Source organism: Nannobrachium achirus (assembly GCF_963921795.1).
Source record: "Nannobrachium achirus genome assembly, chromosome: 16".
NCBI classification, from domain to species: Eukaryota; Metazoa; Chordata; class Actinopteri; order Myctophiformes; family Myctophidae; genus Nannobrachium; species Nannobrachium achirus.
In genome coordinates, this window is record NC_137823.1 from 1,469,315 (window position 1) to 1,497,136 (window position 27,822).

At 43.3% G+C, this 27,822-nt stretch overlaps 1 protein-coding gene across 1 annotated transcript in view; it reads right to left on the minus strand.

Moving 5' to 3' along the window:
* Positions 1-27,822, minus strand: part of adam17b (ADAM metallopeptidase domain 17b) — a gene marked incomplete at its 3' end in the record, with an annotated part of 68,502 nt that overhangs the window by 20,537 nt on the left and 20,143 nt on the right. Inside the window, exon 8 of the mRNA XM_080744159.1 lies at positions 7,182-7,292. Coding sequence (XP_080600285.1) covers positions 7,182-7,292 — 111 coding nt within the window. The remainder of the gene's footprint in view (positions 1-7,181; positions 7,293-27,822) is intronic.

Genomic DNA, 27,822 nt, shown 5'->3' on the forward strand with positions numbered 1-27,822 from the left:
GGCCCTCGGCTTGGTACCCTAGACATAATTCGGACCTTGGGGAAAACTAATTGGGGAACCCTGGTCTATACTGTACGTATATGACAGTTGCTGTGCGTCTTGATGGATCATAGTTGTGTAGTGTACCTGTGTCAACATAGGGTTAATCGAGACACTGAGAGTAAGGGTGGCAGCGGTCACTGGAAAAATGCCTTATCTGTACCTCCCCTATAGATCAACTGGAGCTTCCCCTAAAGAAAACAAAACATTGTCTTTTATTACCCCCGGAGTGGTCCTGGCTCTGTGAAACCCCTAGTCGTATCTCAGATGAAACGATAAGTAACCCTGCGATATCCTGTCATTCCCCAGGCCTGTCTTCACTACTTCTGTGCTGATCGGCATTACTGGTGACCTTTGTTGACCCCATGCCACATCTGTCATTTATGCCCCAGAAGCCCTTCTGCATCTAGAAAGTTCTACAGTCCTGAGAGATCATATATAAGGACTGCTCACCCTGCATCAGATTGTCATTGTCAGTTTGTGCTCTGACCCTGCCCATGGACAGCTGTAAATAGATCTTTCTTTTATTTGACTAGAGGCTCTGCCGGCTTCGCCGGCCGATCATCTCGTGTCACCGACAAACCCCTCAGGCACAGGGTGGCTTTGAGCAGATTCCATTACAATTGGCCAGTTGTGCACAACCTGGCCAGATATTCCACTGCTGTGCACAGCTCTCCAGGCTAGTGCACAGCATTTAAGGGCAAAAATTACCTCATGACAGACAATGCTGTTGAATTGGCTTGTAAAACCTCTGTCAGGGACTTAAAATGTTACATATATTTCTGTTGCTTAGTGTACTTTGTGAAACTATCAGAGGAGACTATTAATGACCTTTAACGGGCTTCACCTGTGGACATTCATTAATCCAGCGTGTGGACATACCACAAAGTGAACAGTCTTTTTCTTTTCAGCAGAGAAACTGGAGCTGATTTTCCTTTTAAACTGGCTAAAATAAAGGGACTAATGGCTTTTTCTGTAGCTTGCAAAAGCTTTTGCAATTCTGTTGCATTCTGTTAAATTAAAGTGAAAGTAAACTCCTTCTGCATGGAACGTCTGGATAATATTATTATTAGTGGCCAAGGCCACGAAGTGGCAAATGGCCACTCATTGATATTGGTCTTTCCCATTATTATTATTATTCTTCCGCCACTTTTTCTCTAGCGGCTAGACCGTGCAGTCGCTTTTTACGAAACTCGGCAGTATGGCAGAGGACTATGCCAAACGGCTAAAACGCGAAGCTCGCAACAATCGGACAAAGGGTGGCGCTGTAGGAAGCCTTTGAAAAATGCCAACTTTGAACAGGTGTAGCTCATGCCCTGTTTCAGGTACAGCAATAAAACCTGTATACACTTATGCGTCTCCTCATGCCGAACAACTTTTACGCTCTGACTTTTGACCTCTACCTTTACTTCTCCCACAATTTTGAATTATATGAAAAACAGTCAAAATCTATCTCCTCCTGGGATTTTCGCGTAACGTGCGCGAAACATCTTTTTACATGAACTTTGGACCAATGCGGTCAGATCTGTCTCGGCGGATTTCTTTTAAAGCGAAACATTATTTTTTAATAATTCACTCAATGTTGCAGTTTTATGCAAATTATTCTTCTGCCTCTAAATCATACATGCAAAGTGACACGTTCATGGCATTTGGCAAATATGTAGAGGGTTAGTCCAAATATCACTGAAAGCAATCTTACTCCAATTGGCCAAAGGGGGGCGCTATACGAAGCGTTTGAAAACTCAAACTTTAAAGGGGCATAAGTCATGCCTCGTTTCGTTTGAAGACATGCAACTTGCTTACACGCGTGCCTTGACTCAAGCGGAAGACATCTGTGTCTTTGTTAAGTAAGCTCCGCCCTTAGATTTTCCGCAATTTTGAGCAGTTTGTAAAACACTTAAACCCGCTTTTATTCCGGAACTTTCGCGTCACGTGCACGGAACTTTTTTTACAAGAACTTTGGACCAATATCTAAAGATCTGTCAGATCGTTTTTTTTTTTAATTGAAACATGCTTTTTTAATAATTCAATCAACATTGCAAGTTTTATGCAAATTATTCTTCTGCCTCTAAAACATACATGCAAAGTAAAAATTTCATGATGAACTACCGTAGAGGGTAAGTCCAAATATCACTGAAACCAAAAAGAATCATATTTGAACTGGGGACCCCCCACCCTGACGTGAGTAGGGTTTTCCCATGATCTGGGCCTTAGGCTAGATGCAGAATAGAGCTGGGACGTTCGCGAACGAATTGAATCTTTTGAACGGCTCTTTGAAGTGAACGTTGGGATCCGGTTCGCGCAGAAGAGAGCCGTTCATTTGTGGGGGAGACCCCCTCCCCCCAATTCAACATCTCCTTGCTACTCCACTGAGTACTGACTGAGTACAGTGAGTGAGTGAGAGAGAGAGAACAAGTGGAGGAGCGAGTTCATTGTTGCCTGCTTGTTTTTTTTGGTGTTTTATGAATAAGGTAGCTTAATTTACACACACATTTTATGAAAAGGGTAAATACTAAATTGTGATCTCAACTGTCAGCAGAGGAATGTGGTGCCACCTTGTGGATTCATGTTTAAACAAATTCTTCTTAAAAATATATAAATATACAAGGAGCCAAATGAGCCAGTCTTTTGAACGGCTCTTTTTAGTGAGCCAGATCGATGGTACTGTCTCACTTCAAAGAGCCATAAATCCCACCTCTAATGCAGAATGGTTAGGCACAGGTGTGTGTGTGTGTGTGTGTGTGTGTGTGTGTGTGCGTGCGTGCGTGCGTGCGTGCGTGCGTGCGTGCGTGCGTGCGTGCGTGCGTGCGTGCATGTGAACTGAATCTAACTGATGGCTTAGTTTGGTTTTCAGAAAAACTACATTTCCCAGAATGCAGCAGCTAAGATGGCTGCTTGTTGCAATCAGTTTGATTTGTCAGCACCATAGAGTATATATAAAATAGAGAGCGGACGAGCCCCGCCCCCACTATCATTTCAATGCAAGTGCTCAGTGGCGTTTTGAAGCAACGGCTACGTGCTAGCATGTAGCTAAATCCAGGTGCATTCTGGGGGAATTGGAACCACCGTGGTTCCAAAATGACGTCACGCTGCTCTCCTCTCCTGTCTGGAGTGGAGGGGGCGGGGCCAAAATGCGCGTTTAGGCTGCAGTTCCAACTTTGGCCACCATCGGGGTTGCTTCAAATCTAGCCCTGGGTTCTGGGGGCTTGGTCAGCACCTGGCCGCAACACAGCTTCTCCGAGTCAGGCAATCCAAATGTTTTTGCTCTTAACCACCGAGCTCTGCTTCACTGTGTAGCTGGCTCTCGAAGGGACTCTTCCATCGAGCAGTAAGCAAAACTCCACTATGTTCTCCTCTGTCGCACATTTGCTCTGTATTTTGCCACATTGCTAATGGTGGTTCTATCTGTTCCCATTGTAGGCAAATTAGGAGCTGCATCTGAGTCTTGGAAGAGAAATGGCATGTGTTAATGGAAGCAACGGCATACTGTGAAACATATGTTTCGAATGTAACCCCTGTTTGTTAAGTTCTGGAAAGAAGCATATTTTGAGTTAAAAGCCCCGGTTTTGGGAAGAACTTTATTTCATGTTTTAGGGGAACGCCCCATTGAATAAAACAACGCTTATTGCGTTTTCACCTTGAGAACTGTTTCCGTGTGCTGGTTTGGGTTCAGACTTCACAATACTTAATGTTTAAAAACTTTATTTGAAGACGTTTACTACTTGAATTATTTGAAAACATTGTGATTTAAAAGACATGCCTGAAAATGGCTAGGTTGTTAACCCTCTGTTTTGAAGGTTTACAACCTGATGACCAACTCTTCAACAAAGACAACTAATGAAAAAGTTGGAAAATAAAGATATTGAGTTAAAACCTTGAGGAGTTCTTTGGAACTATTTTATGTCTGTTGCATATAGTCTTTTGCATACATGTTGTGTAGAGGTCAATTTGTGCTTTCACCAATAACTATGCCGATTAGTGTAAAATCGGCAGAGTCTCTGTCATTTATAGCGCCACCAGAAGGCCGAAAACGCATTCTTCGATATTACTCCTTCAGATTTTATCCGATAATCACACAAATGGGCACACAGTATCTCTACAGTGATGTAATCATGACTGATTTGTCCAATATCATATTCTATCTAATTGGCTAACATTGAATTCCAAGGTTTGCAGGATTGCTCCTTTTTGAACAAAATGTCTCAAACGCAGCCTGCTATTTGTGTGAGATTTTGCACACACATTCCCACTAAGCCAAGGAACCCCCACTCCGTTATTTTCAGCTTCTAAAGCCTTCTTTTTATATGTTTTCTATGATCCCTGCCCGGGACCGGTTTTCGCGGAAAAATTGCGTCATCACACTACCGGCCAATCACAGCGAGGGTTATACACTGCCGGCCAATCACAGCGCAGAACATACACTGCCGGGTTCTCTGGTGGGTTTAGGAAACACGCCTTCAGGAAGTACACTGCAGTGTTTACACTGGAGGAGTCTAGCATGTAACTCTCCAACCGCTGCTCGTAGAAGGACACGGGAGACCTCATTGAAAGCGTCTCGGCGAGGCGAGGCGGACGCGGTGGTCTGACGGCCCGGTCCGCGAGCGAAAAACGGACGAAAAAAACAAACGCGACCGCGGTTTGCTATACTGCTACAGACCACCAGTTGAGCAACTTACACAGTATAGCTTTAATGAGACCTCTATTCACACCTTTCAACAAATAAAACAATGAATTAGCGATTTGCATATAAAAAAGGACATGGGCCGTTGACACAGTTGATGTATCACGTTGGAGCGAATTATTAGATTTTATTATTGGAAAATGTAATATGTCACAATAATCTGACTCTAGTCTGTTCCTTTCAAATATTTAAGGGCAAAAGTTACCTCATGACAATGCTGTTGAATTGGCTTGTAAAACCTCTGTCAGGGACTTAAAATATTACATATACATTTCTGTTGCTTAGTGTACTTTGTGAAACTATCAGAGGAGACTATTAATGACCTTTAACGGGCTTCACCTGTGGACATTCATTAATCCAGCGTACGCACATACCACAAAGTGAACGGACTTTTTCTTTTCAGCATCAGAGAAACTGGAGCTGATTTTCCCTTTAAACTGGCTAAAATAAAGGGACTAATGGCTTTTTCTGTAGCTTGCAAAAGCTTTTGCAATTCTGTTGCATTCTGTTAAATGAATGTGAAAGTAAACTCCTTCTGCATGGACCGTCTGGACTGGAGGCAGGAAAGCATGGTGACACGATGCTTTTTTTTTTCTTTCTTCTTCTTTGAGACGACATTGACACAGGATTATGGAATATATCCTTACATTGCAAAGGTAGGCTAATCAGCACCGCGGTATAAAGTAAAACGTTGAAAAATTAAAAATATCCGTGCCGTGTGTCTCTCTCCCCCCTCCTACTCCGTGAGGCTTTGTCATCTCTCTCTGTCAGCTGCTGTTACTGGGGGCTTTTACACCGCAAACGGTGACCTATAGAATCTGGTGACAATTCGAAAATTGCGGCGTGCGTGATTTGTTGTTTTATATACTGTTTTTAGGTGATTCACACAGACAGAGGAAATATACACTCTTTCTCTCTCTCTCGTATTGGGTGCCCCCCCAAAAGGCAACTAAATTAAATAGGTCCTTTTGGCTGTGTGTGTGTGTGTGTGTGTGTGTGTGTGTGTGTGTGTGTGTGTGTGTGTGTGTGTGTGTGTGTGAGTGTGTGTGTGTGTGCTGGCTACGCCCCCCTCGGTTGAAATTGGATCCGCCGGTCCCATAGATGGGAATACGAGCCAATGGACGGCTATGGGCGGTATTATTCCGTACGTTCTTCTCCCTACCGTTGAGTTGAAGTTGAGTTGAAGTGGATGCAAAGTGGGCTTGAATGGGCTTGGAAGTGGGATGCGGCTCTTACTCAATTGTAAATATAAGATACTTTGACACTGTTTTGAGTTTTCTCTATTCTTTGGACAAAGTGTTGTCTCGTCCTGATCATGATCGGTTCGGATTAAACTTTTTCTGTTTGACTTTTAACTTGTTCGGAGTAGGGGTGGACGATATGGAAAAATACAATATCACGATATTTTCCCAAGCTGTATCACAATACACGATTTTATCACGATTCTTTTTCACGTTGGTTTTGATGGTTATTTTTCAAGTTACTTGACAAAAACTAGACTCTCTGGTTTCCTGTTGGAAGGTCTAAATTGATCTTTACAAGTATGTAACTCTGACAGTATACAAATGAAACCTTACGGCAACATGACTGGTGTGGACTGGTATGGCAACATGACTGGTGTCTTACACCAGTCATACCACCAGTCATACCTTAGCTTTTTCTGAACTGACGCCACTGGTGGAAAGTTACCAGGACCCTACGTCTCTGTCTTGATTTGGGAACCAATCAATGAGTCCCACGCCTAACTGTCATGTACTGTATTCTCTTATATACTGTACAATGTGTCAGAGAGAGCTCCGACCGTGAAACGGTTTGGATGTGTTTTCTGTACTGTTCCTTGCCTGTCTCTCTCAAAATATAGCAAATTCCATTTATTCTCTCAGGTCTTATTTCTTTGAGAATTTTTCTATTAAAGTCCCCGCAACCTTTTTGTGTCATCCTTTTAGCTTTAATGTCATAAATTGCCAAGGGCTGTTTTAGATTTGTGAATAATATAAAGCAGGGGTCTTCAACAGGGGGTTCGCGGAGGTACTGCAGTGGGTCCGGGAAATTATTGCTTAAAAAAAAAAAAAAAAAAAAAGATTTCAATTATTGTTATTTTTTTTGTGCCATTTTTTCACATTTATGTAAAAAAAAAAAAATCATGATTCTATCCATTTTGAATAGCTTGAATACATGATTATTATGCAATTGACAGATTGTTGATATTATTGACATTGGTTCTCAGTTAATAAGTAGTATGTTTAGAAATGGTAGTGGTACGGCCCACCCTGCTCGCTGTAACTTGTACATGTTTAAAATAAAAAATATGTCGTAGCCCCGACCCCCCCACCCTACGAGGTGGTAGGGGGTCCCTGCTCCATCTCCCCATCAGTTTGGGGGTCCCCGGCCTGAAAACGTTGAAGACCCCTGATATAAAGTATTTGATCAATCAGTCATAAAGGATGATTCTATGTCTTACCTCCAGCAGTCTCTTGACGTCCCACACTTCCCTGCCCTCCACTGGACTGCCTCTCATGTTGAAGTGAGCGCCCCCTGGTGGTACAGAGGTGGGACTCTTCTCAATGATGATCTGACAACAAGAACAGCAGAAACAAACCCTTGAATATTTGCTCTAAAGATGCAGTACAATACAGCAGTGGCAATGATTATTTAGGCCTAGGATTATTGAATGCTTTAACTGCTGAAAAATAGCAGATATACAAGCTCACAGCGCGGCACCGAGTGCCGCGCTGCAAGCTTGTAGATCTGCTATTTTTGAAAAAGTAAAAATGTGTGCAAATGTTTGAATATATGTATTTTTAAAGCGAACGTCTGTAACAAAAAAATTGCTTCTGGGGGGGTCCCTGGAACTAAATGTTTTGAGATGCGGGTCCGTGGCCAAATAAATATCATTTTGGGGCTCCTACAAATGAAAAGGTTTGAGAACCACTGACATAGTAGTCTCTCAAGAACAGACTAACTGAGCTCCAGTTAAGTGAAAAGGACCTTTTCTTTGACAATGGCTGGCCAGATTGCTGAGTGCTGACATACAGTAGAAACATTAGAAGGATTCAAAAGACACTTATAGAATCGGGTCAAAATTCTAATTTTCACGATTTAAAAAAAATAGCAGATCTACAAGCTCGCAGCGCTGCACTCGGTGCCACGCTGTGAGCTTGTAGATCTGCTATTTTTTCAATAGTTAAAGCATAACATATGAAAATATTTTGTGACAGGGACCACCAGGAGAGAAGATCTGTGTAAAAGAAAGCAAACTAGCAGATGTAAAAGCTCGCAGCGCGGCGCAAAGTGACTCGCTATGAGCATGTAGATCTGCTATTTGTGAATCGCTAACCTGTAAATGGGTTAAGTGGTTACAATGATTGTGATGCTATGTTAACTAGTATTTGCTGGGGACCCCCTGGGGATCCCCTGAACCCATCTCAACACGGCAGCCAAAATTGCAATAATTCTCGAAGAGGATAATTGGAAATTCAGCTAAGCTGCAGCCAAGTTATAAAAAAGGATAATGATTTAAAAAGAAAAGGGAAAATAAAACAAAGAGTATAAATGGCAAAATAATAAAAATGTGCATTTAATTATTGGGCTATAATAGCGAAATAAAGTTCTTCTAAGTAGAAGTCTACTCTAATCTACATGAGAATGGCAATAATAAGTAAGAATCCATGCACTGGAGAGGGTAGTATGAGAGGGACCCCACTTTGAGATCAACTGGTCTAAGTTTGTTTTAGCAAAATGTCCATAAACTAACTAAACTAACCCTAACCCTAACCCTGTAAAAAATGACTCTCTTGTGGCCCATTTATGCACAACTAATGGAGACTAAGTGTGTATGAGACCAGAATGTGTCGGTAAGCAGAGTGAAAAGCAGATCAGGAATGGTGGCAGTAAAACAGTCTGTGTGGAACCAGGCCTCCTAACAGTATCATTCATCAGCATATATCACACACACGCTGCCCCCCCCCCCCCCGACCCCAAGCATGCAAGCTGGGGTCATTTAGGCCACTGGTTCTCAACCTGTGGGTCCCCAGATGATAATGTGCAACATTGTTTTCTCTGCACTCAACAGTAAACAAGCCAAGCAGCCAACATACCTTTTAAGTGAATAGAGGGTATCTGCACATTTCTAAAGTGACAATTTAAGGAGTTTGACATAGAAAATGACAAATGAAACATCTGCCAAATGGTCAAATATTAGAGGCAGAAATTGTGAAAAGAGCTGATGTACATGCTCACTGTGTGGCGAGGCGTTGTGAGCATGTAGATCTGTTATTTTCACAATAGAACCGTGTTATACTAAATGTAATTACTCTCAACTCTTAAGTACCATGCATAGTAGTGCAGGAATACACAACACACGGAGGGGGAGAGTGATTTAATCCGGTTGCTCTGTAGGTCCGTATGTAATTTTCTCTGTCCGAAACCTTACGGACAACACTCAACCCGACGGATTAAAACCGATAAAAACATACGTACGCTTGAACTACACGTGGCGAACTTTTGTCAACCGTGGCAGTAGTGAGGAAAATTACTTATGACAGCGGTTCTGAAACTATGTGTCCCAACAAGAAATATAATTTAGCAAGAAACAGGAAAAAAGGAACGTCATTGCAATCACTGAAGAGGATGTCTGGACTCCTCACAGGCTCAAAAGGGCTTTATTGGCATGAGAAAACATACACACAAACGCGCGCACACACACTTACACCGCCTGTCCTCCAACAGCGAGACGGGTGCAGTGCACTTTGTTTTGTTATTATAACTCAGTCCGGGTGGTTAAATCTGTACCTCTGTTCCTCGCAGAGTTGCATTTACCGCGATTGCCGACAGACAGCAGCTTATACAAAACATCACGTCGGTCGGTTTTTACACATGTGTGCTGTGAAGAACCACTTCCATGTGGCGCGTGGCCCCAACGGGAGCAGAATTGGAGCGGAGAGCGGGTTGGCACGTAAATAACGTAGAGAGGAACTATGCATGACGACGAATCTACCGTACGTACTCCCCTCTCTCACCCAAAAACATACACAAAATCACGCATACGTAACTATAAACGGCCCTAGGACACCTAGACCAGACCACCAGACCAGATCTAGACCAGATGCACATTCCAAAGGTAACCTCCTCATGCCAAGTGACTATACAAGCATTCTGAACACCTCAGTTAATCCACCCAGTATCTGCCAACGAGAGTTGAGGAACATATGGGTAAAAGAACTGCATTTGAGGTTAAATGTGAATACTATAGAGCAGGGGTCTTCAACGTTTTCAGGCCGAGGACCCCTTAGCTGAGAGAGAGAGATGAAGCATGGACCCCCAGATTCCATATAGTTTCATTGTTTGACAGCACAATCATCAGTGTATTTTGGATTCATATCAATATGCGTTGCAGATATTTAACCACTTGAATCATCAATACTTAATAAACTTGAACTTTCACTCTGTACTTAGTCTGCTCTTTTTTTCTCTTCTACACCAAACCTCTTTGCCAAAAATAGCCGATCTACAAGCTCACAAGCTTGTAGATCTGCTATTTTTGGCTAAAGTTCTCCGAATATGGACGCTAGGGTTCAAGTGGTTAATATAAAAAAGTAGAAAAAAGGTTTCTATCATACAAACATTTGGAGGGCCCCCGTAGTAACTCTGAAGACCCCCTAGGGGTCCCGGACCCCCTGTTGAAGACCCCTGCTATAGGGTGGCAACTGCCATCCCCTGAGACCCCAAATATCTCTCTCTCTCTCTCACACGCACGCACGCACACACACACACACACACACACACGCACGCACACACACACACACACAGGGGTCCCTTGCACCAAATATTGTCCGTGGCCTTGACATGCACATATGTTTGAGAGACACTGATGTTAATGCCAGTGGTGGAAAAAGTACTGAATTAAAGTAAAGTCCGGAATTATTATTATTATTATTTATATATATTTGAAGAAAAAGTGCAAAAGTATTGGTATCAAAATATACTCAAAGTACCAAAAGTAGAAATGTCCAGTGTTCAAATGTATACAAAATATTTTGAAAATAGCTGCGCTACAAGCTCACAGTGCATTGTGACATTTATTCAGATACCCTCAGAGTCTCCCGAGAGGGGGGGGAGTATGTGAGACTCAACAATACAAACATAACGGTAACAGCCCTTAACTAATCACAGCTAACAAGATGGCTCACCTAAACAACATCAGCTGGGGAGAAATTGGAAGTAAAGTGTCACTGCGAGAACATCTGCAGGAACACAAAAGGTAAAAATACATCAAGCCAGGACCAAGTGTGGAGAAGAGGGGTCACAGGTGCAGCGCACAACTTGGTTGGTGAGTTGGTGAGACGAAGGAGAACTCCAGGCAGGAATAACCCCACAGTACTGGAGAACTCTACGCACCTGTGTCACCTCAAGACCTCAGGATGGACCCACCCAATACCTCCCCAGAGAAGCCTCTTGTTGGGAAAAAACAAATAGAGCAGGAGAGGGGAGTTTAGCCTTGGTCAGGAGGAGGAGATGGGCAGTGATTTGGCCACCACTGCCGACCCGGCCATCAGGAGGGTGTTGTGGTTTGCGGGTCGAAACACCACCTATGATCGATGGTTACCACCTGAAGACATCAAATTTTCCTGGACAAGGCTACATTCACCAAACGTGAATGGAGGAGAAGCATCGTTAGATGTAATTATAATCTGAGCTTGTAGATCAGCTATTTTCAAATGGCTTGCGTAAATGTCCTTCAGTTACTTGACACCACTGGTTAAGGCATTGGTTCTCAACCTTTTCAGGCCGCAATCCCCACAATAATCATATTTTAACTGGGGACCCCCCCCCCCCCCCCACCCTGACAACCATTAACAGTTGAGGCATTATATTTTGTATAACACGGTTCTATTGTTGCGAGGCGCTGTGAGCATGTAGATCGGCTATTTTCACAATTTCTGCCTCTAATATTTGTCAATTTGGCCAATGTTTAATTTGTCATTTTAGAAGTACTAAAAATTACAGCTAATAGAACTTTGGAATACCCTATACACTTACACTTTACAATGTTGCACATTAAGTGAATCATCTGGGGACTCCCCCTCTCTTCCTCTCCATTCATTCTCCATGGCAATTAATCTTCTTGCCCTGTCACGGGGGAGTGGAGTGTGTGTGTGTGTGTGTGTGTGTGTGTGTGTGTGTGTGTGTGTGTGTGTGTGTGTGTGTGTGTGTGTGTGTGTGTGTGTGTGTGTGTGTGTGTGTGTGTGTGTGTGTGTGCGTGCGTGCGTGCGTGTAAAGCCCCTCCTCACTGAAGCTCCTTTATCTCTAAAGGCGTAATAAAGTTTGGAGCAGAGGAGAGCAGAGTCACAGACACGCGGGAGAAGACTGGAGAACAACAACTGGACTTTACCTTCAATCTGCATCTTGGAATCAGAGTCAGCTTTAGACCTTTTCACTAATATCGTTTTTATTACATGTTTTTTAGAACTTGTAATCAATCATTTAATCACAGGACCTTATATTTCTTAATATCGGTTATACCTTATCTTGAATCTTTTTTTGGCGTCTTAGTGTTTTACACGTTTGTATTTGACAGATAATAAGAAACGTCATTTTATCGATTGATAAAAACATGAAGGGTGAACGCCAGTCGCAGAGCGTGAGCGCAGCGCGTTGCTTCAACGTAAAGGTAAGGCCAAATAAAACGTCGGGTGACAATGTTTGTTCTTCTGATTAACTTTGAGATTACATTGCAACTTAGCCCTAGAATGGCTGTGACATTACATAGCCTACATCAGTGGTTTGTAATACAGCATCACAATCATTTTAAACACTTTTTACACTGTATTTTATACTGTATGTTGGCGACATAAAAAAATAGCAGATCTACAAAGTCACAAGGCATCACACTACGTGCCGCGCTGCAAGCTTGTACATCTGTTTTTTTTTAAATGTAGACTAATTTTGGATCTTTTTTTTAACTAGGATAGTAGACTGACAGGAAAGGGGGAGAGAGATGGGGGATGACATGTGGCAAAGGTCGTCTGGATGGGGAATCGAACCGGCGACGCCAGCAGGCTTCATAGCCTAGTATGTGGTATGCGCCTTGACCACTAGGCCAGCGGGCGCCCCACCTCACATGCAAATTAATGCATTTTCCCCCCCTGTATAGTAAAGTTAATGGGACCCCAACTTTCTGCACCTTCCCAGAGGGAAATTGTATTTCAATCTTAGTTGGACGCGTTTCTAGAAACCTCTACATTTCTTGCTAAGGAATTCCCCTGACAGGGACGTGCAGAGAATGTTAGAGAGGCAGGGGCTGACATTTCTAAAAGTTCCTTTAGGTGGAAATATCGAAAATAGCAGACCTCCAAGCTCACACTCTCAGAGTTACAAACCTTTTAAGGGGTCATTTGGAACCCCCAAGGAACCATGAGGGTCCATGGACCACACTTTGAGACCCACTGTTGTAGCAACGCTGCAACGCATTGTGAGCTTGGAGGTCTGCTATTTTCGGTACTTGTTACTTGGTAAGTTGAGGAGAGGACAAGGCAAGGCAATTCTCTTGAATAATGCCTTCAGGTATGGCATGGAAAGGGGACATTTGCATTTTTTTCACCATAGTAAAAATCTGCATTCATGGTCTGGAGAAGGCACTTTTTACAGACGGCTAAAAGGGCAAAAGGCTCAAGCCCCCTTTGATGAAAACCTCCACCCACTGTCTGTCAGTCTGTCCGTCACGTCACGTCACACCACACTTTTGGCCCTACTCTTATCTCCGCCACCGTTGCCCCTATCCATGCCAAACTTTGCACACCTGATTTCTCACATGCCCCTCTTCTAGCGCCACCATGAGGTTGCTAAGGCCAATTTGTGCATACATGCGACTTGACGGTCGTTTATCTCCCGATTAGGGAGTCTAAAGCCCTTTGCACACAGGATAGTTGTGTTTTTTTTTTCGTTTGCTGCATGAATACAACGCATTGGATTTAGTGTGCAATGCTGTGCGGAATCGGCGCTGCGGATCCCAAAAGGAGTCATAAAAGGAGCGATGAGTTTCTTACCGCATGCGACAAGACGCACGAATCGAACTGGGTTCGATCGAGAAAAAAAACGCACGGCCGCAGCCACTCGTCGCACGGCTAATTCAGATCTGGTGTGCATGAGGTCGTAGAGAATCATTGTTTTTTTTAAAAAAAAATATGAAATTGTCCGTTTTATCCGTGCGGATAAACGCGCCTGTGTGCAAAGGGCTTTACTGGTGGTGTCTATGTGTGTCCCCTGCAGGGGCGTCACACCAAATTCTGGGCCCCGGGTACAAGGATTCACTGTGGGGCCCCTGTGCTTTAACTATTAAAAAATAGCAGATATACAAGCTCACAGCGCGGCACCGAGTGCCGCGCTGCGAGCTTGTAGATCTGCTATATTTTTTAAATCGTGAAAATGTGTGCAAGAAACCTATGTGAAGGACCCCCAAGATGATATGTATTTGGCCACGGACCCCGATCTCAAAATATTTCGTTCCAGGGACCCCCAGAAGCAAAATTTTAGTTAGAAATGTTCGCTTAAAAATTGCATATTATTCAAAGATTTTCACACATTTTCACAACTTTTCAAAAATAGCAGATCTACAAGCTCGCAGCGCGGCACTCGGTGCCGCGCTGTGAGCTTGTATATCTGCTATTTTTCAATAGCTAAAGTTACTAGGGCCCCTCCACCTTGGGCCCCAGTAACTCAGTCTAACTTTCCTACCCCTTGTGACGCCCCTGATCCCCTGACAACTACTCTCTCTGTCTCCCAGATGTCCTCCCCCTCCCCCTCTCCCTCCATACGGCCGTCGGAGCAGCAGCTGCGCTGCCCCGTGTGCCTGGGCGTCTTCGCCATGCCGGTCAGCATCCCGTGTGGACACACCTTCTGCCGCCGCTGCCTCACGCACTGCTGGGCCAGGCGCGGCCAGCGCCGCTGTCCCGTGTGCTGCCAGCGCTACGCTACCATGCCCATGCTGAAGGTCAGTGGTGGAAAGCAGGGGCGTCGCACCAAATCCTGGGCCCTGGGTACGAGGATTCACTGCGGGCCCCCCATGAATGTTCTTCATAGGGGGAGGGACTGGGAATGCATTATTTAGCATTATTTTGTATTAACTATTGAAAAATAGCAGGTATACATGCTCACAGCGCAGCACCGAGTGCCGCGCTGCGAGCTTGTAGATCTGCTATTTTTTATTTATTTATCGTGAAATATTTGAATATTTCAAATCCTTTTTCGAAAAACCTATGTTTCTATGTCAGTGGTGCTCAATTTTTCATGTGAAGGACCCCCAAAATGATAAGTATTTGGCCACGGACCCCCATCTCAAAACATTTAGTTCCAGGGACCCCCCCTAGAAGCAAAGTTTGAATTACAAATGTTTGTTAAAAAAATACATAGGCCTATATTCAAAGATTTGTACACATTTTCACGAGCTTGTATATCTGCTATTTTTCTATAGCTAAAGTATAAAATAATGAAGGCCCCTCCACCTTGGGCCCTAGTAACTCAGTCCTACTTTCCTCCCCCGTGTGACGCCCCTGGGTGGAAAGTAACTAGAAAGATGCAATCGGAAATTGCAAGAGTGTTTGCTGTGACGCGTGTCACACTTACCATTTGAATTTTCCCTATTCAAGTCAATCGGGAAATGTAATTCACTAGTAAATGAATGCCCATATATGGAGATCTCTGTGTCAGTCCATGTCCCTTTCATGCCCATACAGTATATGGAGATCCCTGATGTCATCAATAATAATATGCCCATATATGAACATACTGTGTCATGTAGTCTATGATGTCGAACATCTATGATGTCAGTCATCTCCATATTTGGGAAAAGGTTACATTTTTAATTAAAGTCAACAGAGAAAATAAATTCACGAATACATTTACATAAATTAAACAATAAATATAACGTATCCCTTTGCAAATTGCAAGGAATTGATTCTGGTCGATTTGACATAGGGCCTGGCCTGGTGCGTGCCAGCAGAACTGGGCAGCAAAATAACGTTTATCTAGGAAGGGGTTGAAGATGGATGGATGGAATAAAGTGGGAGCAGTGGTTCTCAACCTTTTCAGGCCGCGACCCGCATAAATAATCATATTTGAACTGGGGACCCCCGCCCTGACAAGCACTAAGAGTTGAGGCATTACATTTTGTATAACACGGTTCTATTGTGAAAATAGCAGATCACACCGCCTCGCAATGCGATGCATTGTGAGCATGTACATTGGCTATTTTCACAATTTCTGCCTCTAATATTTAACAATTTGGACATTGTCATTTTAGAGGTATTAAAAAGTCCTTAAATTGTCACTTTAGAAATGTGCAGATACCCTCTATGTCTATACCATTAAACATTATGTTGGTTTGTTTACTGTTGAGTGAGAAAACAATGTTGCACATTAAGATAATCATCTGGGGAACCAAAGGTTGAGAACCATTGCTATAGTGCAGGGGCAACCACGCTATTTATAAAACATTCATCAACCGATTCATCCCTATTTTGTACTTTGGCTATTGACGCGTTGTGAGCTTGTAGATCTGCTATTTTCAAACGTCTTGTACTTTCACTTTTGGTGCTTTAAATATAGTATGATGCCAACACGTTTGTACTTTTGCATTCCAGACTTTTACTTGTAACAGAGTATTTCTACACAGCAGCATTGATACTTTTACTTAAGTTTAAAACATTTGAGTACTTTTCCCACCACTGCTGCAGGTTAACACCATCCTCAACAACATGGCTCACCAGGTGAAGGAGCGGACGGGCCCGGACACGAGCCACAGAGAGGTAAGGACCGGAGTGTCACTATAGGCTGTATGTACATCCAGGGGCGTCACAAGGGGGGTGGGACTGAGTTACTAGGGCCCAAGGTGGAGGGGCCTGTCTTTAGCTATTGAAAAATAGCAGATCTACAAGATATTGTAGATCTGTTATTTTTGAAAAGTCGTGAAAATGTGTGCAAATCTTTGAATATATGTACTTTTTAAGCAAACATTTGTAACTCAGGTTTTGCTTGGAACTAAATCTTTTGAGATGGGGGTCCATGTACAAACACATATAATTTGGGGCTCCTTCACATGAAAAGGTTTGAGCACCACTGACATAGAAACGTAGGTTTTTCAAAAAACCTTAGAAGGATTTGAAATATTCAGACTCTGCACATAATGTTCACGATAAAAAAAAAATAGCAGATCTACAAGCTCTTGTATATTTTTCAATAGTTAAAGCACAAAATGTGAGTGAATCCTTGTACCCAGGGCCCAGAATTTGGTACGACACCCCTGTGTACAGTGGCCATTTTGGAGAGAAGTTGGGCTTCTTTCACAGGTGTTACCAATAATACTGATGGAGGCTCTGTTCCATTCTGCTCAAAAAGAGTCAGTAGTGGGTGCGTTTACATGCACAGATGTATTCCACTTATATTCGGAATGACTGCTCATTCAGAATAGAAATGCTCATATAAACGTTTAGGAATGGCCATTCCGGTCTGACCGGAATGAATTTTCATTCTGGTCTGAAGGGGTGGTATATGCCGTTTCAATCGGGATACATTTGTCATATAAACGCTCCATTCTGAATGAACTGCTGTCTGAAATAAATGAAGTATGTTGCACTGAGTACCCCCCCTCCACACCCCACCCTTCTCCGACCTGAAGTATACTGAAGTATACATGCCCACAGTTCTATTCCGAATGAATCCTTTGGTCATGTAAACGACTGTGGAATGAGGGATACTTGTATTCAGGTCCCATGTAAACGTTTGGGTATGAAGCTCTATTCAGAATAAGTTCATTCTGAATGCCATTCTGAATGAGTATATAAACGCACCCATTGTTACCAATGATACTAATGAAGGCTCTGTTCCATTCTGCTCAAACAGAGTCAGTGTTACCAATGATACTAATGAAGGCTCTGTTCCATTCTGCTCAAACAGAGTCAGTGTTACCAATGATACTAATGAAGGCTCTGTTCCATTCTGCTCAAACAGAGTCAGTGTTACCAATGATACTAATGAAGGCTCTGTTCCATTCTGCTCAAACAGAGTCAGTGTTACCAATGATACTAATGAAGGCTCTGTTCCATTCTGCTCAAACAGAGTCAGTGTTACCAATAATACTGATGGAGGCTCTGTTCCATTCTGCTCAAAGAGAGTCAGTGTTACCAATGATACTAATGAAGGCTCTGTTCCATTCTGCTCAAACAGAGTCAGTGTTACCAATGATACTAATGAAGGCTCTGTTCCATTCTGCTCAAAAAGAGTCAGTGTTACCAATGATACTAATGAAGGCTCTGTTCCATTCTGCTCAAACAGAGTCAGTGTTACCAATGATACTAATGAAGGCTCTGTTCCATTCTGGTCAAACAGAGTCAGTGTTACCAATGATACTAACAGGGGCATAGTTCCGCCGATTTAAAACGAATCCAATACGGAACTAAAACTTCCTATGTTTGGCCGCTAGTTGCGCTGTTTCCCCCCCGCGAGGTACCAAAAAGAATTTGTCTACATTGGACCCCATTCGTTTTCCCCTTTGATGTTCGAACCTTAATAAACATTGTCATAAATAGTCAGTGTTGCACAGCACTACGACAAGGGCACAACTTTGTTTGTTGAAGTAGGCTACAATATTGTCGTTGTTGGGTGGAAACCTTGTATCTCCAAGTTTCAAATTTGTAAGTTCTTTCGCATAGTAAAGCCCTGCTTCATCATACAAGGCCGTCGCACAAAAGTAGTGAAAACAGCAGATCTACAAGCACACAACAGTTTTCACTAGTTTAAATCATTTTGTCAAAATGGCAAATGCAAAACGAACAGTTTTGGACATACAAGGTTTTCACCCGACAACGACGATATACTGTATGCCTGTCAACATTTATAAACATATCTTTAGTTTTATTGTTCCACCACATTTCATAATCATAACTGCAATGACAGGGAGTTGTCTTTTCTCTTTATAAGGTCATTGATGGAAGCCCCCTAAAATGAAAAGAAAAATAGTTTAAAAGTTAAGTAACCAGTTACTTGTAACGGAGGTGATCCGAACCTCCCCACCCGGCTTCGAACCCGGGTCTCCCGCGTGAAAGTCCAATATCTTAACCATTACTTCAAAGGGATATCCCTATGGAACGAGGGCATATACTAGACTTTTGAGGCTTCAGGCTGGGGCTGCGACTCTCTCCGCCACACTCACCCCCCTTTGACCTCCTCCAATGGGGAAGCCCGGATCCGGGTCACGGCACCAATGTAACGGAGGTGATCCGAACCTCCCCACCCGGCTTATATATAGATGTGTCTATGGAACAGGACGGGAGGGGCCTCCCCGTTCTATCAGTCTGGTGTCCGAAGCACCACAGGTGCGAGTGCAAGTTTTTTTTTTCTCTATAATTTTTATCCCACAATTTTGCAACCCACTTTCACCCAGTGCCAATTGCCTATGTAATCCTGGGCTCTGCTCTCCCTCTGCCACGCCTGGGGAGACAACGGACTGACCTCATGCTTCCTTCAATGCATGAGTAGTCCAAGTTGTTTCTTTTCACCTGACAGGGGGGATTTCCCCGGGATGGACGCAGCGCGTGGAAGGAACACGTTATTCCAACCAGTTCTTTCCCCTCCATCAATCGCCCCGGCTGGCCAGGGGGAGGCATTATTGAGACCAGGATTACTGCATGTTTTTGTGAGGGTATCAACCCTAGGAGACACGGGGAGAACATGCAAACATGCAAGTTTCTATGCAAACAGAATGACCTTGATGCTTCACAAAGACTTCTCAGTGGAAAAATGATACTCCCTCATACCACAAGACCGGAGAGTGGTCAAGTGAATCGTACTGATATGGATTTTTCTAACCTTATGATACTGTATACTATTTTTATTCTTATCTTATGACACTGTGATACTATTTTTACTGATGTGATACTATTTTTACTGATCATATGCTCATTTTATTTTCATACATCATATGGGGTAATTCCCTACTGTTCCCTACTGATGGAGGGGCCCTGAACTTGACCTTTTGACCCGTGTTTTGTGTGCAGTGACAAACAGTCAGTGTGTTCACTTCTTCATCATCAGCACTAGTTCATGTGTAGGTCTATTTATCTCTGTGTCTAACTAATGGCTGGATCATTTGTCCACATTAGCACTTCACTGACACATGTTCGACTACTAGCTAAAAATAGTTCAATTCATTTGACCACTCTGTCGTCTCCTGATCTTAGAAAAGTGTCATTTTCCTTTCACATAGGGCCTCTGTGGACGCCCCAAGGCCATCTCGGTAGCATGGCAACGCTCACTCCCCTGTCTGCTGGCTAATAGAGAGGAGAGCCCCTCCCGTCCCAGGTTTTTGAGACTCTGTTCTCTATATATGTGTCCCAATTTGGCTGGGAGCCAGTCATTGGATTTTTATTCATTTTCATTTTTTCATTTCATTTGAAAGCTGGGGATCATAGCTACAAAATGATATATTGGTTGTGGAGATTGACCCAACAGTTTTGAAGATATGGCTTATAGAATGATGCCATGCTAAAATACTACTTCTGAGATATTCAAGTTCTAAATAAATGTCTAACCTGCAAATGACCTGACGATCTCTCACATTAATTAAAAAAAGTCTTATTTACATGCAGAGTTAAGCTCTGGCGTTTAAGTGAAATGTAGCCTGAAATTTATGAAATGCTTTAGTGGCTTTATCACATTTTAGTGAAAAAAAAAAAAAAGTATTTTCAGTCCCTGTCTAAAGCTGTACTTTTCGAGATGACTGGCTCTCAGTGAGATTGGGACACATATATTTGTGTTTTCATATCTGTCCTCTGTTGCTTTTCTGGGAGACCTTCATGCCTCTGCCTGAAAAGCAAACGTGTGTACGCACTATTTTACTGGTTTGAATACATTCACAGAAAGACAGCTCAAGCTTCCATCTTTATTTTCATCGTGAACTGGTCTAATTAAAAAAGCTTCGACAGTACGATTTAAACCAGTGACCATAAACCTGTCACAGCAGAACGCTAAAGTTGACATATGTATTATCATTCTTGCATACGATTAGACACAGAAGCAAATATACACATATGACCCACAGTGGTGAAAGTGAGCCGGAACGGCCGGAACCCCCGTTCCGTTAAAACATTCGGGGCCGGAACGGAGTTCCGTTAAGAAGAGGAGAAGCCATCTGTCAAAATCCCATGTTAAATAACCAGCCACAAACGCACGTCCAGGAAGAAAACAATAGCCTATACTAAAGTCAGATTAACATACAGTACACAAGTGTTACTAGTTATATTTTCTGATAAAGTGCTTCTAAATTATTCCCGTGGGTTTGTGTAGGTCAGTGTGATCCAGTCTGTTTGCGTTTCAGTGTTTGTTTGACACGGAGCGAGTGGGTGGGACGTTCGCGAACGAATCGAGTCTTTTGAACGGCTCTTTGAAATGAACGATAGGATTCGGTTCACAGTAGGGAGCCGTTCCTTTCTAATGAACAGTGGTGGGAAAATTACTCAATTCCTTTAGAAATATCAATACTGCAATCAAGTAGAAGTTTGGAATGTTAATGTACTTGAGTAGTAGAAGTATCAAAATGTAGGCCTACGTCTTTTGAACGGCTCTTTGAAAGGAACGGATCCCAGAGATCCGGCTCACTTCAAAGAGCCATAAATCCCATCTCTAGGAGGACTCGTGTCTGTGCCTGCATGCGGCAATACATGCAGAATAGACCAAAATGATTCAATTCTGCATCTGGAAATGGGAGATGTAGTGGAGTAGAATTAAAAGTATTGGAAATACTCCAGTAAAGTAGGCTAGGCTATACTTAAAACCTGTACTTAAATACAGTACTTTAGTAAATGTAGGTCTACTTAGTTACTTTAGATAACTGGTTATAATGATATTAATAATAATATATATAATAATATAATAAATATAATATATATATATATATATATATATATATATATATATATATATATGCTTACTCTTCTGTATGGAACAATGAACAATATGAAGAGGCTTATTATAGAAGGGCAGCAGGTGGGCCTCCCAAAATGCAGTTTTCTATGCATTTCAGGGGTTTTGGGGGATTAGAGCCTCCCAAATTTTTTTCGGATGACAGTTCCGGCAAGAATTTCAAACCACTTTCACCACTGCCCACACATGAACTGAGGCTGGTGATGACGTCACAATGATGCTTTGTAAATGTATAGTTCAGCAGTAGGCACAGGTCAAAAGGCCAAATAGCCCCAAGCTCCGTTCAGTGGAGAACTTACACAGATTATATATCGTCGTTGTCAGGCAGAAACCTCGTATCTCCAAGTTTCAGATTTGTATATATTTTTTTCACATAGTAAAGCCCTGCTTCATCATACAAGGCCGTCGCACAAAAGTAGTGAAAACAGCAGATCTACGCACACAACGCCTCGCAGTGCGAGGCGTTGTGTGCTTGTAGATCGGCTGTTTTCACTAGTTTAAATCATTTTTAAAATGATAAATGCAAAACGAAAGGTACTGGACATACAAGGTTTTCACCCGACAACGACGATATGTAAAAGAAAGAGGTAGTATTAGATAATTATAAAAACCCATAACTATGCCTGTCAACATTTATAAACATATCTTTAGTTTTATTGTTCCACCACATTTCATAATCATAACTGCAATGACAGGGAGTTGTCTTTTCTCTTTATAAGGTCATTAATGGAAGCCCCCTAAAAAAGAAAAGAAAAATAGTTTAAAAGTAAAGTCGCTAGTTACTTTTATGATTTAGTAACTAGCAACGTAACTAGTTACTTTTTCAGAGCAGTAACTAAACATCAGCATTACTTCGAATTTCATGACATCAACCTCCTCTGTGTCTCCCTTCATACAAAGGCTCCAGAAAACGAGAGGCATCGGGAGATGGCATTGAGCGATGGCGAGAGTGACCGCCATGGCGAGAGTGACCACCACGACGAGGGCAAGGAGGGGAGAAAGCAGATGAAAAGAAACACGATCAGCTCTTCATCAGAGGAGGAGGAGGAGGATCAGGCGGATACATCATCATCATCTGAGGAGGAGGAGGATCAGGTGGATCCAAGCTCTCCTTCGTTCCAGGTGGGATACAAAGCGGCATTGATGTAAAGTAACTAAGTACATTTACTTAAGTAATTATACTTAAGTATAGTTTTGAGGTATTTGTACTTTACTTGAGTATTTCCAATTTCCAATACTTTTACTTCTACTCCACTACATCTCAGATCCAAATATCGTACTTTTACTTCACTACATTTATTTGAAAACTTTAGTTACTAGTTACTTTACAGGTATAACTTATAATATTATAAAACATAAATAGACCACTTTAGCCCTATTTTATACCTTGGCTATTTTCAAACATTTTGTTCTTTTACTTTTGGTACTTTAAGTCTAGGGCTGTCACAATTATTACATAATCGTCTAATCTCAATTATTAGACATAATCGCTGTTATTTTTCATAGTCGTCATAATTGTTTTTATGAAAAATGTTCATATATTTTTTAAGTAAAAAATAGCAGATCTACAAGCTCACAACACGTCACATCGTGACACGTTGTGAGCTTGTAGATCGGCTATTTCCACTATCAATGATGTTTTCTAAGTATAAAAGTTGTATGTCAGTAATTTCTTTGTATATTTAGGTTATGTGTCATATCTGCCATCTGCAACTTCAAAGCCTAAAAGCCAAACAGAAATGTAATTGTCAATGACAAAAACACAATTAGATCGTTAATCACAATTATTTGAGTGACAATTAATCGTCATGTAAAATGCCATAATTGTGACAGCCCTACTCACATCACACTCGGTGTGATTGTTGCACGTGACGCCCGCTTCATGGGTTCCCTGACTTTTCATGCCTGTTGATCACAGCAAGTCTCATGAACTAATGAAGAAAGGAGACAACATTTGTGCAAGTCATTCACATGACATCAACCTCCTCTGTGTCTCCCTTCATACAAAGGCTCCAGAAAACAAGCGGCATCGGGAGATGGCATTGAGCGATGACGAGAGTGACCACCATGGCGAGAGTGACCACCACGACGAGGGCAAGGAGGGGAGAAAGCAGAGGAGAAGAATCAGGATCATCTCTTCATCATCATCATCATTATCATCAGAGGAGGAGGAGGAGGAGGAGGAGGAGGATCAGGCAGATACTTCATCATCATCATCAGAGGTAGATCAGGTGGCTCCAAGCTCTCCTTCGTTCCAGGCGGCAAGAGAGGATTTGGAGGGAGGGCGTGATTCCCAAAGTGACCGTGCCCTTCAGGGCGCCCAGCGACGGAAGAGAGCACTCAGTGGACAAGTGGACAGCATGTCAAAGAAACGACCCAGGAAGGAAACGGCCCCTTCCCCAAAGGAGGACCAAGTTGACACAGCTGGTATGGAGAAAGACCGACCTGCTCAAATCAACGAGGCACGGAGGAAGACCTCCAGGGAGGCAAGGAGAAGAAGCAGAGAGGACGAGTCTAGCTCTCCAGCAGACAAGGAACCTCCCATTTCAGACAAAAGAGGACGGCCGCCAGGAGTTTCTTTTGACGCTAAAAGCTATGCCACCGACTATCCCCCTTTGGATAAGGGGGAAGGTGAAACATCTCCACGCACGTCAAAGAAAAGGGGCAAGGACAAGAAAAAGAAACACAATGAGATAACTCGGTCCCCGACATCCACTGGCATAGACCATACCCTCCAGAAAGATGCAAGGAAGAATGAGAAAGCAAGACCAGTGGATTGCAACAGCCTGTCTGGTTCCGACGGGGAATCCCCTCCCGACAAGGATCAACCAGATCAGAGAGAAGGAAAGGGTGACGGTAACGCGTCGTCCGGCGAGGATTCGGAACCGTGTGTTGAAGAGGCCCAACCCACCCGTCAAGCTACAGCATCTGTTGGGAAAAAACCAACCGAGGTATCCACGATCGATGGACCAGAGTTGGACCAGGATAGTACTTCTGAAGAGTCGGACTCATCAGAGGAAGACGGCCCTAGAACCTCTTTAATGAAGAAAGCTCCAGAGATGAAACGGCGGTCGCCTCAACGAGACAACATCCGGCCTGTACCAGATGTCGTGGCCGTGGGCCGTCCCTCAAAACCGATCACTACAGAGTGGACGGCAGTGAAAAGATTGATATCCTGTCCAGTGCCTGAAGTACCGAACCCCCAAGGGCGCGTCCAGTTTTATGATGTCAATGGAAGGAGATTCAGCGGAGAGGAGTTGATGGGCCCTAACGCTTGGCTGGGGATTGCGATGATGAGACCGGGCCGGGTGCCCGACCCGACGAGCAACGGCGTGTTCATGAACTGGGAGCCAAGCCGCCGAGCGGCGGCGTTGATCGAATCCGCCTTCTTGGGATGCTCCAGTCACGATAACCTGGAGTTGCTGCCCGGGATGTGTGCGGCCGTAGTCACCCTGTATTCCATGCAGGGCAATCCCACCCGTTACTGGGCTAAAATAGAAGCCATTAAGAGGAGTGGGTATTACAGCAAGGTCATACAGGAGCTCATTCTGTCAGCCAAGTGGAGTACGACGTCTTCCGGGGATAAAGAAGAGGAGTTCCATGAATCTTCATCAGGCGGCGAACGCAGGCCTGCACCAAGGCCTGCAAATGGCCAGATTGCATGGAAATTGAGAGAGAGAGACAGAGAGGGAGAGAGAGGTCCGGGGATGGCGAGAGACAGGGAGATGGAAATCACCCAGGGAGAGAGAAGGGGCGGCCCGATGGCACCCGCTCTCCAGCCCCTCCCCGCCAAGCATTACCGACAATCTCCTCTGCCCAGTCGGCCTCCTCCCATGAAGATGACGCCTTCCCCCCGACCCAATCTAAACTTCCCCCACCACCATCCACCGTTTACCCCATCTCCACCGCAAGCTCCAGTTCACCCAGGGCGTTGTAAATCTTACCCAGGGGGGAACCAGTCGGAGGGCCAGGCGGGGGCCAACGCAGCACAGGGATACGACTCGTATAACTACAGCAGACCAAATGAAGAGAGGAGGGGCCTCGGATGTCAGGACAGAAGAAGTCCAAATGCTCCCAGGATGAGAAACAGGCCGACTGACCCGCGGAGAAATCGCCCTCTGGCCAGTGGACGTGGAGAGGGCTTTGTTCCAGGGAGATTCAACAGAAACCCCTTAGGACCAGCAGGGAGACGCTACGATAGAAACCGCATGGGACCGCCAGGGAGACGCTACGATAGCAGGGCAGGAGAGAATTAAAAACAACTGCTCTGACACCGTGGTCTCGCAGACGGGATGGAATCAGCCAGACCAGAGGAAGATAGCGTTGGGGAGGAACGAGCGATCCCAGTTGACAAACGACGCAGTCGGAAAGGGACGCTATGCCAGAGGGACTGGTGGAGTCATCAGGCGACATCGCAATCTTGAGCTATTATGCTGCTTGTCCATATTTCTCTACCAACCCCCCATCATCTATGAAATGTCCTCTATTCACCTCAAAACAATGTGACACCAGAGACTATCATTATGCGTGCACCAGAGACTGTCATTAAACCTGGCCAAACAAAATCTTTTACTTTTCCCCAAATACATTATAAGTGGTTGTGGATCCCAGTTCAACCGACGATTCATAGACCCCACAGCCTGTCCTTGTGGCCCACTATTACCTCGCCACCCCCATCGGGGGGATTGTCCTTTCCCCTCCCTCACACTAGAGGCTGACCCAGATGGATTTGAGATAATGCATTGATATCATGATTTTGTTGGTGATTATTTGTGGTGGCAAAATGTGAAGAGGAAGTTGATGTTACCTTGATGTGGTGGTCATCGATTTTTTTTTTTTATGGTCCTAATTAAGGAAACCTAAATTGTGTTGCATAGTTTATTTAGTCTCATATAACCAATCTGAAATACCATAATGGGTTATAAGTAGCATAAGGGATTTTTATTTTTATTTTAAACAATGATTATATCATTGAGTGATCATACTAGTCATGGTTGTTTTATAAGTTGTTATAAGGTGTATTTTTTGTTGTCAAGAAAGCTTGATTCATTTAGCCCACGATAGCATGTGTAAAAGTTCAGCTATGGGGTGGGCAACTTTCATGATGGCGAGGGACACTATATTTCCATCTTCACTCCAGAGGGCCACATTGCATATTGCTACGGCCTACTTTCTACTATCTCATACAAAAAGAAGCAAAAATAGCAGATCTACAAGCTTGTAGATCGGCTATTTTAGCTTCTTTTGAATTGGAATCCTGAATTCTTTTTTGTTATTTTTTAATTGGAATCCTGAATTATTTTTTGTTATTTTTGAATTGGAACCCTGAAATGTAACATTTTGATTTAATTCAAACGCATTTAGTTATATACTCATGTTAACTTTATGAACCTAAAAACAAATATATTGGACATAAAAAATGCATTACTACTATACTAGTCATTAAGCTACTAATATAGACTGACGGGATTAAAGCAGGTGTTTTTGGAATTGTAACAGCTGAAATCAATAATATATCAGTATTCCGGTATTAACCTGAGGGCTGCCTTAAGTGAAGGTGGGGGCCGCATGTGGCCCCCGGAAAGCCAGTTGCCCATGTATGTATAGGATCAGAGCAAAAGAATGTATAAGACAAACAAAACTAAACATCCATAGGTCAAGAGGTGAATCAAACCCTGCCCTCCCCGGCTCAGCGACATGAGGGGATAAATCCAAAACCATTGACAGGGGGGCCCCTAAATGGTAGGACATTTAAAGTGTTACCAAACAGAGAGAGGGGCTGAAAACTCTTCGTAGACGGACCACTGTTGCCGCAGGAAGTTTCGTTTGGAGCCTTTAGCAATTTTGCCTCTATTTCAGGAGTTAGACTTAAAGGAGGACTTCACCACTTTTCAACCCATCTTCATATAATAACATGTCTACCAGTGACATCATCGTTAGGCAGATTTTTTATTTTTTAAAGGATATTTAGATTTTTATTATCATGAGAACGATGGCTTCCATTATAATATTGCAACTTTTCAGGAATAGAAAGCCTGCCGTTTCTATTAGCTTTGATCCCCCATTGATGATGTCACTGGTAGATGGGTTTATGAACTTCCCACAGCCCTCCTATGAGACACAGACTGAGT